General features: G+C 41.5%; 1 protein-coding gene across 2 annotated transcripts in view; it reads left to right on the forward strand.

The window, feature by feature from the left end:
* The window catches only part of LOC118381860 (junctophilin-1-like), a 99,374-nt gene extending 83,682 nt beyond the window's left edge, over positions 1-15,692 (forward strand). For both annotated transcript variants that reach the window (XM_052498657.1, XM_052498659.1), the window contains 3 exons: positions 14,237-14,997; positions 15,102-15,198; positions 15,356-15,692. In XM_052498657.1, the coding sequence (XP_052354617.1) occupies positions 14,237-14,997; positions 15,102-15,182 (842 nt within the window). In that variant the 3' untranslated portion in view covers positions 15,183-15,198; positions 15,356-15,692. The remainder of the gene's footprint in view (positions 1-14,236; positions 14,998-15,101; positions 15,199-15,355) is intronic.
* Positions 15,693-16,900: the final 1,208 nt, after the last annotated feature.

Here is a 16,900-nt window from a genome sequence, read left to right on the forward strand (position 1 = left end):
TGCACAGCTCTGATACTGTCTGTCTAGTGCACAGCTCTGATACTGTCTGTCTAGTGCACAGCTCTGATACTGTCTGTCAGCTCTGATACTGTCTGTCTAGTGCACAGCTCTGATACTGTCTGTCTAGTGCACAGCTCTGATACTGTCTGTCTAGTGCACAGCTCTGATACTGTCTGTCTAGTGCACAGCTCTGATACTGTCTGTCTAGTGCACAGCTCTGATACTGTCTGTCTAGTGCACAGCTCTGATACTGTCTGTCTAGTGCACAGCTCTGATACTGTCTGTCTAGTGCACAGCTCTGATACTGTCTGTCTAGTGCACAGCTCTGATACTGTCTGTCTAGTGCACAGCTCTGATACTGTCTGTCTAGTGCACAGCTCTGATACTGTCTGTCTAGTGCACAGCTCTGATACTGTCTGTCTAGTGCACAGCTCTGATACTGTCTGTCTAGTGCACAGCTCTGATACTGTCTGTCAGTGCACAGCTCTGATACTGTCTGTCTAGTGCACAGCTCTGATACGGTCTGTCTAGTGCACAGCTCTGATACTGTCTGTCCAGTGCACAGCTCTGATACTGTCTGTCTAGTGCACAGCTCTGATACTGTCTGTCTAGTGCACAGCTCTGATACTGTCTGTCCAGTGCACAGCTCTGATACTGTCTGTCCAGTGCACAGCTCTGATACTGTCTGTCTAGTGCACAGCTCTGATACTGTCTGTCTAGTGCACAGCTCTGATACGGTCTGTCTAGTGCACAGCTCTGATACTGTCTGTCCAGTGCACAGCTCTGATACTGTCTGTCCAGTGCACAGCTCTGATACTGTCTGTCTAGTGCACAGCTCTGATACTGTCTGTCTAGTGCACAGCTCTGATACTGTCTGTCTAGTGCACAGCTCTGATACTGTCTGTCTAGTGCACAGCTCTGATACTGTCTGTCTAGTGCACAGCTCTGATACTGTCTGTCTAGTGCACAGCTCTGATACTGTCTGTCTAGTGCACAGCTCTGATACTGTCTGTCTAGTGCACAGCTCTGATACTGTCTGTCTAGTGCACAGCTCTGATACTGTCTGTCTAGTGCACAGCTCTGATACTGTCTGTCTAGTGCACAGCTCTGATACTGTCTGTCTAGTGCACAGCTCTGATACTGTCTGTCTAGTGCACAGCTCTGATACTGTCTGTCTAGTGCACAGCTCTGATACTGTCTGTCTAGTGCACAGCTCTGATACTGTCTGTCTAGTGCACAGCTCTGATACTGTCTGTCTAGTGCACAGCTCTGATACTGTCTGTCTAGTGCACAGCTCTGATACGGTCTGTCTAGTGCACAGCTCTGATACTGTCTGTCCAGTGCACAGCTCTGATACTGTCTGTCTAGTGCACAGCTCTGATACTGTCTGTCTAGTGCACAGCTCTGATAATGTGCTCCTCCCCTCTCGCTCCGTCCCTCACTAGCTCGCTATGAAAGATGCTGATGATGCGTTTGTGTTCTCGGAAGTATGTCAACCAATCAGTCTCCTCCATTCCAAAAAAATACAGAATCTTAGGAGTCGATTCCTAGTGGAATCGAATCTTGACACTCAGAAATGGGAGTCGATATCCCGGGAGTCGATGTGCTCGGAGTCGAGGAATCAATTATTTTGGAGTCGACTCTTCACCACTGCGTCATGGTTGTTAACGTTGAGGTACAGTAATGGAAGTACTGGTGCTGAACCGTTTGCACCGTGAGGCCCAAAACCCTTTCTGGCAGTGCAGCTGCACCGTGAGGCCCAAAACCCTTTCTGGCAGTGCAGCTGCACCGTGAGGCCCAAAACCATTTCTGGCAGTGCAGCTGCACCGTGAGGCCCAAAACCATTTCTGGCAGTGCAGCTGCACCGTGAGGCCCAAAACCATTTCTGGCAGTGCAGCTGCACCGTGAGGCCCAAAACCCTTTCTGGCAGTGCAGCTGCACCGTGAGGCCCAAACCATTTCTGGCAGTGCAGCTGCACCGTGAGGCCCAAACCATTTCTGGCAGTGCAGCTACACCGTGAGGCCCAAAACCCCAGGGCCCATACCCCCCAGGACCCATAGGGCTCAGGGCCCATACCCCCCAGGACCCATAGGGCTCAGGGACCATACCCCCCAGGGCCCATAGGGCTCAGGGCCCATACCCCCCAGGGCCCATAGCCCTCAGGGCCCATACCCCCCAGGACCCATAGGGCTCAGGGCCCATACCCCCCAGGACCCATAGGGCTCAGGGCCCATACCCCCAGGGCCCATACCCCTCAGGGCCCATACCCCCCAGGGCCCAAAGGCCTCAGGGCCCATACCCCCCAGGACCTATAGGGCTCAGGGCCCATACCCCCTGTTATCTGTCCTATACATAACACATCCGTAGCATATGAGAACAGGAAGGGTCTGTTGCACCGTAGGGTCATGCTCTCGTTATCTACAGAGTGATATAGGGCTCTTCTAGATCCTTATTTCATGCTCTCGTTATCTACAGAGTGATATAGGGCTCTTCTAGATCCTTATTTCATGCTCTCGTTATCTACAGAGTGATATAGGGCTCTTATAGATCCTTATTTCATGCTCTCGTTATCTACAGAGTGATATAGGGCTCTTATAGTTCCTTATTTCATGCCCTCGTTATCTACAGAGTGATATAGGGCTCTTATAGTTCCTTATTTCATGCTCTCGTTATCTACAGAGTGATATAGGGCTCTTATAGATCCTTATTTCATGCTCTCGTTATCTACAGAGTGATATAGGGCTCTTATAGATCCTTATTTCATGCCCTCGTTATCTACAGAGTGATATAGGGCTCTTATAGATCCTTATTTCATGTTCTCGTTATCTACAGAGTGATATAGGGCTCTTATAGATCATTATTTCATGCTCGTTATCTACAGAGTGATATAGGGCTCTTATAGATCCTTATTTCATGCTCTCGTTATCTACAGAGTGATATAGGGCTCTTATAGATCCTTATTTCATGCCCTCGTTATCTACAGAGTGATATAGGGCTCTTATAGATCCTTATTTCATGTTCTCGTTATCTACAGAGTGATATAGGGCTCTTATAGATCCTTATTTCATGCCCTCGTTATCTACAGAGTGATATAGGGCTCTTATAGATCCTTATTTCATGCTCTCGTTATCTACAGAGTGATATAGGGCTCTTATAGTTCCTTATTTCATGCTCTCGTTATCTACAGAGTGATATAGGGCTCTTATAGATCCTTATTTCATGCCCACGTTATCTACAGAGTGATATAGGGCTATTATAGATCCTTATTTCATGCCCTCGTTATCTACAGAGTGATATAGGGCTCTTATAGTTCCTTATTTCATGCTCTCGTTATCTACAGAGTGATATAGGGCTCTTATAGATCCTTATTTCATGCTCTCGTTATCTACAGAGTGATATAGGGCTCTTATAGATCCTTATTTCATGCCCTCGTTATCTACAGAGTGATATAGGGCTCTTATAGATCCTTATTTCATGTTCTCGTTATCTACAGAGTGATATAGGGCTCTTATAGATCCTTATTTCATGCCCTCGTTATCTACAGAGTGATATAGGGCTCTTATAGATCCTTATTTCATGCTCTCGTTATCTACAGAGTGATATAGGGCTCTTATAGTTCCTTATTTCATGCTCTCGTTATCTACAGAGTGATATAGGGCTCTTATAGATCCTTATTTCATGCCCACGTTATCTACAGAGTGATATAGGGCTATTATAGTTCCTTATTTCATGCTCTCGTTATCTACAGAGTGATATAGGGCCCTTATAGATCCTTATTTCATGCCCTCGTTATCTACAGAGTGATATAGGGCTCTTATAGTTCCTTATTTCATGCTCTCGTTATCTACAGAGTGATATAGGGCTCTTATAGTTCCTTATTTCATGCTCTCGTTATCTACAGAGTGATATAGGGCTCTTATAGTTCCTTATTTCATGCTCTCGTTATCTACAGAGTGATATAGGGCTCTTATTGTTCCTTATTTCATGCTCTCGTTATCTACAGAGTGATATAGGGCTCTTATAGTTCCTTATTTCATGCTCTCGTTATCTACAGAGTGATATAGGGCTCTTATAGTTCCTTATTTCATGCTCTCGTTATCTACAGAGTGATATAGGGCTCTTATAGATCCTTATTTCATGCCCTCGTTATCTACAGAGTGATGTAGGGCTCTTATAGTTCCTTATTTCATGCTTTCGTTATCTACAGAGTGATATAGGGCTCTTATAGTTCCTTATTTCATGCTCTCGTGATCTACAGAGTGATATAGGGCTCTTATAGTTCCTTATTTCATGCCCTCGTTATCTACAGAGTGATATAGGGCTCTTATAGATCCTTATTTCATGCTCTCGTTATCTACAGAGTGATATAGGGCTCTTATAGATCCTTATTTCATGCTCTCGTTATCTACAGAGTGATATAGGGCTCTTATAGTTCCTTATTTCATGCCCTCGTTATCTACAGAGTGATATAGGGCTCTTATAGTTCCTTATTTCATGCTCTCGTTATCTACAGAGTGATATAGGGCTCTTATAGATCCTTATTTCATGCCCTCGTTATCTACAGAGTGATATAGGGCTCTTATAGTTCCTTATTTCATGCTCTCGTTATCTACAGAGTGATATAGGGCTCTTATAGATCCTTATTTCATGCTCTCGTTATCTACAGAGTGATATAGGGCTCTTATAGATCCTTATTTCACGCCCTCGTTATCTACAGAGTGATATAGGGCTCTTATAGATCCTTATTTCATGCTCTCGTTATCTACAGAGTGATATAGGGCTCTTATAGATCCTTATTTCATGCTCTCGTTATCTACAGAGTGATATAGGGCTCTTATAGTTCCTTATTTCATGCCCTCGTTATCTACAGAGTGATATAGGGCTCTTATAGTTCCTTATTTCATGCTCTCGTTATCTACAGAGTGATATAGGGCTCTTATAGTTCCTTATTTCATGCCCTCGTTATCTACAGAGTGATATAGGGCTCTTATAGTTCCTTATTTCATGCCCTCGTTATCTACAGAGTGATATAGGGCTCTTATAGATCCTTATTTCATGCCCTCGTTATCTACAGAGTGATATAGGGCTCTTATAGATCCTTATTTCATGCCCTCGTTATCTACAGAGTGATATAGGGCTCTTATAGATCCTTATTTCATGCTCTCGTTATCGACAGAGTGATATAGGGCTCTTATAGTTCCTTATTTCATGCTCTCGTTATCTACAGAGTGATATAGGGCTCTTATAGATCCTTATTTCATGCTCTCGTTATCTACAGAGTGATATAGGGCTCTTATAGATCCTTATTTCATGCCCTCGTTATCTACAGAGTGATATAGGGCTCTTATAGATCCTTATTTCATGCTCTCGTTATCTACAGAGTGATATAGGGCTCTTATAGATCCTTATTTCATGCTCTCGTTATCTACAGAGTGATATAGGGCTCTTATAGATCCTTATTTCATGCCCTCGTTATCTACAGAGTGATATAGGGCTCTTATAGATCCTTATTTCATGCCCTCGTTATCTACAGAGTGATATAGGGCTCTTATAGATCCTTATTTCATGCCCTCGTTATCTACAGAGTGATATAGGGCTCTTATAGTTCCTTATTTCATGCTCTCGTTATCTACAGAGTGATATAGGGCTCTTATAGTTCCTTATTTCATGCTCTCGTTATCTACAGAGTGATATAGGGCTCTTATAGTTCCTTATTTCATGCTCTCGTGATCTACAGAGTGATATAGGGCTCTTATAGTTCCTTATTTCATGCCCTCGTTATCTACAGAGTGATATAGGGCTCTTATAGATCCTTATTTCATGCTCTCGTTATCTACAGAGTGATATAGGGCTCTTATAGTTCCTTATTTCATGCTCTCGTTATCTACAGAGTGATATAGGGCTCTTATAGATCCTTATTTCATGCTCTCGTTATCTACAGAGTGATATAGGGCTCTTATAGTTCCTTATTTCATGCCCTCGTTATCTACAGAGTGATATAGGGCTCTTATAGATCCTTATTTCATGCTCTCGTTATCTACAGAGTGATATAGGGCTCTTATAGTTCCTTATTTCATGCCCTCGTTATCTACAGAGTGATATAGGGCTCTTATAGTTCCTTATTTCATGCCCTCGTTATCTACAGAGTGATATAGGGCTCTTATAGTTCCTTATTTCATGCCCTCGTTATCTACAGAGTGATATAGGGCTCTTATAGATCCTTATTTCATGCCCTCGTTATCTACAGAGTGATATAGGGCTCTTATAGATCCTTATTTCATGCTCTCGTTATCTACAGAGTGATATAGGGCTCTTATAGATCCTTATTTCATGCTCTCGTTATCTACAGAGTGATATAGGGCTCTTATAGATCCTTATTTCATGCTCTCGTTATCTACAGAGTGATATAGGGCTCTTATAGATCCTTATTTCATGCTCTCGTGATCTACAGAGTGATATAGGGCTCTTATAGTTCCTTATTTCATGCTCTCGTGATCTACAGAGTGATATAGGGCTCTTATAGTTCCTTATTTCATGCCTCGTGATCTACAGAGTGATATAGGGCTCTTATAGATCCTTATTTCATGCCCTCGTTATCTACAGAGTGATATAGGGCTCTTATAGTTCCTTATTTCATGCTCTCGTTATCTACAGAGTGATATAGGGCTCTTATAGTTCCTTATTTCATGCCTCGTTATCTACAGAGTGATATAGGGCTCTTATAGTTCCTTATTTCATGCTCTCGTTATCTACAGAGTGATATAGGGCTCTTATAGATCCTTATTTCATGCCCTCGTTATCTACAGAGTGATGTAGGGCTCTTATAGTTCCTTATTTCATGCCCACGTTATCTACAGAGTGATATAGGGCTCTTATAGATCCTTATTTCATGCTCTCGTTATCTACAGAGTGATATAGGGCTCTTATAGTTCCTTATTTCATGCTCTCGTTATCTACAGAGTGATATAGGGCTCTTATAGATCCTTATTTCATGCTCTCGTTATCTACAGAGTGATATAGGGCTCTTATAGATCCTTATTTCATGCTCTCGTTATCTACAGAGTGATATAGGGCTCTTATAGATCCTTATTTCATGCTCTCGTTATCTACAGAGTGATATAGGGCTCTTATAGTTCCTTATTTCATGCTCTCGTTATCTACAGAGTGATATAGGGCTCTTATAGATCCTTATTTCATGCTCTCGTTATCTACAGAGTGATATAGGGCTCTTATAGATCCTTATTTCATGCTCTCATTATCTACAGAGTGATATAGGGCTCTTATAGATCCTTATTTCATGCTCTCATTATCTACAGAGTGATATAGGGCTCTTATAGTTCCTTATTTCATGCTCTCATTATCTACAGAGTGATATAGGGCTCTTATAGATCCTTATTTCATGCTCTCGTTATCTACAGAGTGATATAGGGCTCTTATAGATCCTTATTTCATGCTCTCGTTATCTACAGAGTGATATAGGGCTCTTATAGATCCTTATTTCATGCTCTCGTTATCTACAGAGTGATATAGGGCTCTTATAGTTCCTTATTTCATGCTCTCGTTATCTACAGAGTGATATAGGGCTCTTATAGATCCTTATTTCATGCTCTCGTGATCTACAGAGTGATATAGGGCTCTTATAGTTCCTTATTTCATGCTCTCGTGATCTACAGAGTGATATAGGGCTCTTATAGTTCCTTATTTCATGCCCTCGTTATCTACAGAGTGATATAGGGCTCTTATAGATCCTTATTTCATGCTCTCGTTATCTACAGAGTGATATAGGGCTCTTATAGTTCCTTATTTCATGCTCTCGTTATCTACAGAGTGATATAGGGCTCTTATAGTTCCTTATTTCATGCCCTCGTTATCTACAGAGTGATATAGGGCTCTTATAGTTCCTTATTTCATGCTCTCGTTATCTACAGAGTGATATAGGGCTCTTATAGATCCTTATTTCATGCCTCGTTATCTACAGAGTGATGTAGGGCTCTTATAGTTCCTTATTTCATGCCCACGTTATCTACAGAGTGATATAGGGCTCTTATAGATCCTTATTTCATGCTCTCGTTATCTACAGAGTGATATAGGGCTCTTATAGTTCCTTATTTCATGCTCTCGTTATCTACAGAGTGATATAGGGCTCTTATAGATCCTTATTTCATGCTCTCGTTATCTACAGAGTGATATAGGGCTCTTATAGATCCTTATTTCATGCTCTCGTTATCTACAGAGTGATATAGGGCTCTTATAGATCCTTATTTCATGCTCTCGTTATCTACAGAGTGATATAGGGCTCTTATAGTTCCTTATTTCATGCTCTCGTTATCTACAGAGTGATATAGGGCTCTTATAGATCCTTATTTCATGCTCTCGTTATCTACAGAGTGATATAGGGCTCTTATAGATCCTTATTTCATGCTCTCATTATCTACAGAGTGATATAGGGCTCTTATAGATCCTTATTTCATGCTCTCATTATCTACAGAGTGATATAGGGCTCTTATAGTTCCTTATTTCATGCTCTCATTATCTACAGAGTGATATAGGGCTCTTATAGATCCTTATTTCATGCTCTCGTTATCTACAGAGTGATATAGGGCTCTTATAGATCCTTATTTCATGCTCTCGTTATCTACAGAGTGATATAGGGCTCTTATAGTTCCTTATTTCATGCTCTCGTTATCTACAGAGTGATATAGGGCTCTTATAGATCCTTATTTCATGCTCTCATTATCTACAGAGTGATATAGGGCTCTTATAGATCCTTATTTCATGCTCTCATTATCTACAGAGTGATATAGGGCTCTTATAGTTCCTTATTTCATGCTCTCATTATCTACAGAGTGATATAGGGCTCTTATAGTTCCTTATTTCATGCCTCGTGATCTACAGAGTGATATAGGGCTCTTATAGATCCTTATTTCATGCCCTCGTTATCTACAGAGTGATATAGGGCTCTTATAGTTCCTTATTTCATGCTCTCGTTATCTACAGAGTGATATAGGGCTCTTATAGTTCCTTATTTCATGCCCTCGTTATCTACAGAGTGATATAGGGCTCTTATAGTTCCTTATTTCATGCTCTCGTTATCTACAGAGTGATATAGGGCTCTTATAGATCCTTATTTCATGCCCTCGTTATCTACAGAGTGATATAGGGCTCTTATAGTTCCTTATTTCATGCCCACGTTATCTACAGAGTGATATAGGGCTCTTATAGTTCCTTATTTCATGCTCTCGTTATCTACAGAGTGATATAGGGCTCTTATAGTTCCTTATTTCATGCTCTCGTTATCTACAGAGTGATATAGGGCTCTTATAGATCCTTATTTCATGCTCTCGTTATCTACAGAGTGATATAGGGCTCTTATAGATCCTTATTTCATGCCCTCGTTATCTACAGAGTGATATAGGGCTCTTATAGATCCTTATTTCATGCCCTCGTTATCTACAGAGTGATATAGGGCTCTTATAGTTCCTTATTTCATGCTCTCGTTATCTACAGAGTGATATAGGGCTCTTATAGATCCTTATTTCATGCTCTCGTTATCTACAGAGTGATATAGGGCTCTTATAGATCCTTATTTCATGCTCTCGTTATCTACAGAGTGATATAGGGCTCTTATAGATCCTTATTTCATGCTCTCGTTATCTACAGAGTGATATAGGGCTCTTATAGTTCCTTATTTCATGCTCTCATTATCTACAGAGTGATATAGGGCTCTTATAGATCCTTATTTCATGCTCGTTATCTACAGAGTGATATAGGGCTCTTATAGATCCTTATTTCATGCTCTCGTTATCTACAGAGTGATATAGGGCTCTTATAGTTCCTTATTTCATGCTCTCGTTATCTACAGAGTGATATAGGGCTCTTATAGTTCCTTATTTCATGCTCTCGTTATCTACAGAGTGATATAGGGCTCTTATAGTTCCTTATTTCATGCCCTCGTTATCTACAGAGTGATATAGGGCTCTTATAGTTCCTTATTTCATGCTCTCGTTATCTACAGAGTGATATAGGGCTCTTATAGATCCTTATTTCATGCTCTCGTTATCTACAGAGTGATATAGGGCTCTTATAGTTCCTTATTTCATGCCCTCGTTATCTACAGAGTGATATAGGGCTCTTATAGATCCTTATTTCATGCTCTCGTTATCTACAGAGTGATATAGGGCTCTTATAGTTCCTTATTTCATGCTCTCGTTATCTACAGAGTGATATAGGGCTCTTATAGATCCTTATTTCATGCTCTCGTTATCTACAGAGTGATATAGGGCTCTTATAGATCCTTATTTCATGCTCTCATTATCTACAGAGTGATATAGGGCTCTTATAGATCCTTATTTCATGCTCTCATTATCTACAGAGTGATATAGGGCTCTTATAGATCCTTATTTCATGCTCTCGTTATCTACAGAGTGATATAGGGCTCTCATAGATCCTTATTTCATGCCCTCGTTATCTACAGAGTGATATAGGGCTCTTATAGATCCTTATTTCATGCTCTCGTTATCTACAGAGTGATATAGGGCTCTTATAGTTCCTTATTTCATGCTCTCGTTATCTACAGAGTGATATAGGGCTCTTATAGTTCCTTATTTCATGCCCTCGTTATCTACAGAGTGATATAGGGCTCTTATAGATCCTTATTTCATGCTCTCGTTATCTACAGAGTGATATAGGGCTCTTATAGTTCCTTATTTCATGCTCTCGTTATCTACAGAGTGATATAGGGCTCTTATAGATCCTTATTTCATGCTCTCGTTATCTACAGAGTGATATAGGGCTCTTATAGATCCTTATTTCATGCTCTCGTTATCTACAGAGTGATATAGGGCTCTTATAGATCCTTATTTCATGCTCGTTATCTACAGAGTGATATAGGGCTCTTATAGATCCTTATTTCATGCTCTCGTTATCTACAGAGTGATATAGGGCTCTTATAGTTCCTTATTTCATGCCCTCGTTATCTACAGAGTGATATAGGGCTCTTATAGATCCTTATTTCATGCCCTCGTTATCTACAGAGTGATATAGGGCTCTTATAGATCCTTATTTCATGCCCTCGTTATCTACAGAGTGATATAGGGCTCTTATAGATCCTTATTTCATGCCCTCGTTATCTACAGAGTGATATAGGGCTCTTATAGATCCTTATTTCATGCCCTCGTTATCTACAGAGTGATATAGGGCTCTTATAGATCCTTATTTCATGCTCTCGTTATCTACAGAGTGATATAGGGCTCTTATAGATCCTTATTTCATGCCCTCGTTATCTACAGAGTGATATAGGGCTCTTATAGTTCCTTATTTCATGCCCTCGTTATCTACAGAGTGATATAGGGCTCTTATAGATCCTTATTTCATGCTCTCGTTATCTACAGAGTGATATAGGGCTCTTATAGATCCTTATTTCATGCTCTCGTGATCTACAGAGTGATATAGGGCTCTTATAGTTCCTTATTTCATGCCCTCGTTATCTACAGAGTGATATAGGGCTCTTATAGATCCTTATTTCCACGTCAAACCCACCACCTCTTTGGCCAAAGAGCTCTATTTTCATGTCATCCAACAAATGTATAACGCCTGGATTTTGCTATAATAAAAAAAAACATAATTGGCACTTGGATTGGAACCAGTGGTTTGGTCATATGACGTGAAAATAGAGCTCTTTGGCCAAAGAGGTGGTGGGTTTAGCTTCAAAATAAGAAGAAGCAGAAAATAACCTCATACCTACCTCATACCTTCTGTCAAATATTGATGTTAAGGTGCTATTTGTGACTAAGCGCCTCGATTCGTTCTTATGTAGCAAAATTTGAAATGTTTTTTGTATTTTTTATTTTTTACATTGGATAAAAGTAGAGACTCTAGAAAATAGTATATTGTACACTACAGTTGAGGAACAATGGGAAAGTAATTCTGCTTTGAAAGTTGATCAACTTGTAACGTCACTTTTGAGAAAATGGCCTTTGAATGTTTTGGTACCAACTGGAGAGCTACACCCATTCAGTATCGTTCACAACCTCTTGAGCCTTAGCCCCACCCATCTCTTTAAGGATTCACATGTTACTCTTAAGCCTTAGCCCCGCCCATCTCATTAAGGATTCACATGTTACTCTTAAGCCTTAGCCCCACCCATCTCTTTAAGGAGTCACATGTGAGGCCATGTGCTAAACAGAGTGAGCACGGTAGTGTAGTAAACAACCAAAGATTTCAAGACTAAAAGTGGTGAAAGTGGAAACCTACAATAAGAAGAAACTCCAGAGAAAAACACACTTTATCTTGTCCTTGGCCATGTTGTTTTTCACATTAACGTCTCTGGGAAACACACACTATATCAAATCAAATCTAAGTTTCATTTATCACATGCAACATGATACACAAGGTGTAAACGGTGGCGTAATATTAGTTACAACGCAGTCATACACACAACCTTAGTTGGTGAGCCAGCAAGCTAACTAAAATCTAAGTTCATTTGTCACATGCACAAGGTGTAAATGGTACCGGTTACTTGAATATGTAAATAGTAGCAATATGAAAAATTGAAAGTGTCCAGATAAAATATATTTCATAACTATTAGATCACCCCAGACACACTTGTCTAAATTGATGTTGTCAATGAAATAAATTCTTTAACCACCCCAGCCACATCTAGATAAGTGGATGCACCACTATGGTCTAGACATGCACACATGTTCATGAAATACAATAGATGGCTGAAATCACCCCAGACACATCAGGCTAAACTTATGGGTCATGTAATCATCTTGCGAATTGAAAAATGTTGTTTAGACATTTAGCTAGCTAGCTAGCTAAACAATGAACCATAATCCCAACTCATAGCTACAGTGCAAAGGGATTGTCATAGCTAGCCACCATGCATGAAATGCTGTAGTGTGAATCTGCAGGTAGTTAACGCTAACCAACTAGGTTCAATGTTAGCTACCTAGCTATAACTAGCAATGCAAATGGATTTTCTGAGATACAAATAATATTAATACACAGATCACAGAACCTTGGGAGCCCAAGGTTAAAGGTCATCATGACCTTGAACCCAGTAAAGGGGCTGAAGTGGATCTTTCAGCAAGACAATGACCCCAAGCAAACATAAAAATAATTTAAAAATATATAAAAATACATTAAAAATAAATACATATATATATATAAATATAAATATATATAAGTGAATATAAATAAATGAATACAATTGTTTTTTTATTAAAAAAATGTATATATATATATATAAATGAAATTAAAATAAATAAATGTACATTCTGCAATGGTCTTCTCAGTCTCCGGACTTGAACCCCATTGAAATCCTGTGGTTTTGAATTGAAGAGGGCAGTCCATAAATTCAGGTGAAGGATTTGAAAGATCGGGGAAGATTCTGTATGGAGGAATGGTCTCAGATCCCTCCCAATGTGTTTTTGAAAAAGGCTCAGTGCAGTTATCCTCACAAGGTGAGGTATTGAAACGTATTGAAAACAGAGGTATAATTTGGACTTGTATTAGTATAAAATAATATAATTTCCCCCAAAATTATATTTGCATTATTTATTTTATATTATTCTTTGACTCACCGTTATCAAGGGTGCCAATACATTTCGACCTGACTGTATCTACCTACAGCATTACGTTACAGCATATACTCTTTGTTGGGTCTGCTGCTGTAAATGCATCTCATGCCTCTGACATCTAGACAGGAGCAGTGGATAGCAGATAGCCGTGCAATGTTCTATTCTATTATCCTAATCTGGGATCTAGACAGGAGCAGTGGATAGCAGATAGCTGTGCTCTGTTCTGTTCACCCAATCTGGGTCACAGATCACATGATCTGGCACTCTGGGATAGATTTATAATCTCTCATGTCATCGTTGGCCGGTGGAGAGCTTCTCTTTAATGGGATATTTGTGTATGGGGGAAGGGTGTGTGTGTGTGTGTGTGTGTGTGTGTGTGTGTGTGTGTGTGTGTGTGTGTGTGTGTGTGTGTGTGTGTGTGTGTGTGTGTGTGTTTTTTCACTACCCATACACAGATTAATGGCTAATGTGTGCTACTTGAAAAGCAATCCCTGTTACTGCAGCCACCCTAAAAATAGAGAATTCACTGCGTACATGTACTGTACCTATGTTGATTACACAAGACACATGACATATTACATGGGACAGTATACATGTAAGAGTGTGTTAATTGCGTAAACATGAGTTGTGTCTCTGTCTGTCTCCCCTTATAGGTCCTGACTATATCAAGCAGGCGTTCATGGATCCAGTGAAGATCCCCAAGGATCCTCCCGAAGAGAAGGAGAAAGACAGCCCCACCAGCCCTGCCCAGACCCCCGGGCCCACCCCTCCCAGCACCGCCCAGACCCCCGGGCCCACCCCTCCCCCCTCGCCCCACAGCAAGAAGAGACCGCACAGCAACAGCGTCTCCACCTCCGCCTCCCGCAAGATCAGCAAGGACGAATCATCACACAGTCGCAAGGTCAGCAAAGAGGAGAAGCCGGTCCGTAAGAGCAGCAAGGAGGAGCGGCTGAGCAGGAAGTTGAGTAAAGAGGAGCGGGTGTCCATCGCTACCGAGCCGCCCACAGCTGCTGCTCCCTCTTCCCATGTAATACACCAGGCTTCAGCCAGACCCCCCAAGGCCCCGGAGCCCGGACCCACCAACGTACCACCTCCCCAGGCTGCTGCTCTGCAGACGGGTCCTGTTAATGAAATGGGACAACTCCACTCCCAGTACCATAGCTACTACGTCAAAGCCCCCTCCAGGGGACCCCTGCCCCCGGAACCTGAGCCTGAGGAGGACGAGGAGCCCAGTCAACTGACCCTGGCACGGATGGCCCCGTCACCCCCCAAGTCGTTCCGGAATTTCACCCTCAAGCCGACGCCCACAGGTGAGCAGAGCAAACTCAGGAAGCAGGATTCGCTAAAACCAAAGAGCCTGGCAGAGACCAAGAAGGCCAGTATGGAGATGGCTGACGGGCAGGGTGAAGAGAATGTAAGTAGGAGTGCGGATCAGTTGTACCTTTTTAATTCACATTTAGTAACACGACATGGACATGGGGGACCTTGATACTAACTCTTCTTGGTGTTGCCTTGCAGGCTCCTAACTCTATCCTGGTTGCTATGGTGATGCTGTTGAATATCGGCCTAGCCATCATATTTGTCCACTTCCTGACATGATGCTCCTGTGTCTCAGGTAACCTCTTCTTGCTAAAATAAAAACAGCCACACAACAAGTTTTTTTATGTTCCCAAAGAGCAGGCCATGAGGTTGACCTCCTTTGTGTGTTATTTTACTCAATCAGTTCAGAACTAATCGATTAAACCACACCTGAACTGTGTTTGACCCCTCAGTGATGCCGTGGCAACTGATGCAGCGTCTCCAGCCTTTTAAAAAAATCAAAATTGTGTCAGTCAGAATCGGAAGCGGCCACAGGAGCATGGAAATCGGCTTTGTGACACAGGAGAGAAACATGAGAGGCAGGAGAGAAGGACCCGCAGGCTGTCCAGGGCCGTCCACAGACCTGCCTGATCATAATACTCTCCTCTGGGTTCTGTTAAAGAACAAAATGATATGTCTGAGGGAGATAGGAAAAACAATACAACAGGAAAAAGTCAACACACAACACACACACACACACACACACACACACACACACACACACACACACACACACACACACACACACACGGAAATATGAAGTAATTAAAATACACATGTCTGCTGTCCCAAGCAGTGAGCTCTCTGCTCTTGCAAGGCCACTCCTTCTATTAAAATCAAATCACATTTTATTGGTCACTTACACATATTAGCAGATGTTATTGCTGGTGTAGCGAAATGCTTGTCCTGTCCTTCTGTCCTGTCCTGGCAGGAACACAGAGGGACTGACTGACTAACTTTAACTGAGCCAATGTGGGGATGCACTTATAGATGACAGGAGCTAACAGCTGCCTTACTATTTTACCCTCTGACGTCTTCATGGGGAGATGTAAGCACGGCAAGGCCAGAGGACTGAGAGCTGCGCGTTCCAAACGTTCCCACATTCTGAGTTCTGAGGTTCCAGTGTTCTGAGGTTCCAGTGTTCTGAGGTCCCAGTGTTCTGAGGTCCCAGTGTTCTGAGGTCCCAGTGTTCTGAGGTTCCAGAGTTCTGAGGTCCCAGTGTTCTGAGGTTCCAGAGTTCTGAGGTCCCAGTGTTCTGAGGTCCCAGTGTTCTGAGGTTCCAGAGTTCTGAGGTCCCAGTGTTCTGAGGTCCCAGTGTTCTGAGGTTCTAACTACCCCTTGCTGCAGGAAAGCGGATGCACCGAACGTTAGCTGTCAGTGCTAGCGCGGTCACACGGCAGTCTTACTCTGTTAACAAATAACCATTCATCACAGCTTCCTTTAGCTCCTCCCACCTTCACCCTTCACCTTCCCTGTGCATTCTTGTTGTTGTAGCTTTAGTTTTTTGTTTGTTTTTGTTGGTTACCTGCAGTTATAGACTTGTAGTTGAAAGGAAGGAATATTAATACGGAGAGCCCTTTTTATTTTGGACTAATCATAACGATTTTATTTCATCATAATGAAAAAATTCTGTCCAAATTTTATTAAACGTGCAATATGATTTATTTTTTTAATGAAAGAATATATATTTTGCCAACAAAGGGTCTAGTCTATTGAGCATTTTAACTGTTTTAAAACGTGTTTATTTTTATTGTATCATACAACAGGAAAGACAAGCTTAATTTGACTAGATGGGGGGGCAGGCAGATTGACAGTAGGATTTGAGGAACGAAGCCACACTGTGTAGCAAGCCGAAGCTTGCTCTATGTGACTGATAGATGAGAAGTCTTATAAATTATGTCATTTATTAAATCAAAGGATTCAATTATTATTATTATTATTATTATTATTACACAATT

Source organism: Oncorhynchus keta, chromosome 4 (assembly GCF_023373465.1).
Source record: "Oncorhynchus keta strain PuntledgeMale-10-30-2019 chromosome 4, Oket_V2, whole genome shotgun sequence".
In the NCBI taxonomy this organism is placed as follows: domain Eukaryota; kingdom Metazoa; phylum Chordata; class Actinopteri; order Salmoniformes; family Salmonidae; genus Oncorhynchus; species Oncorhynchus keta.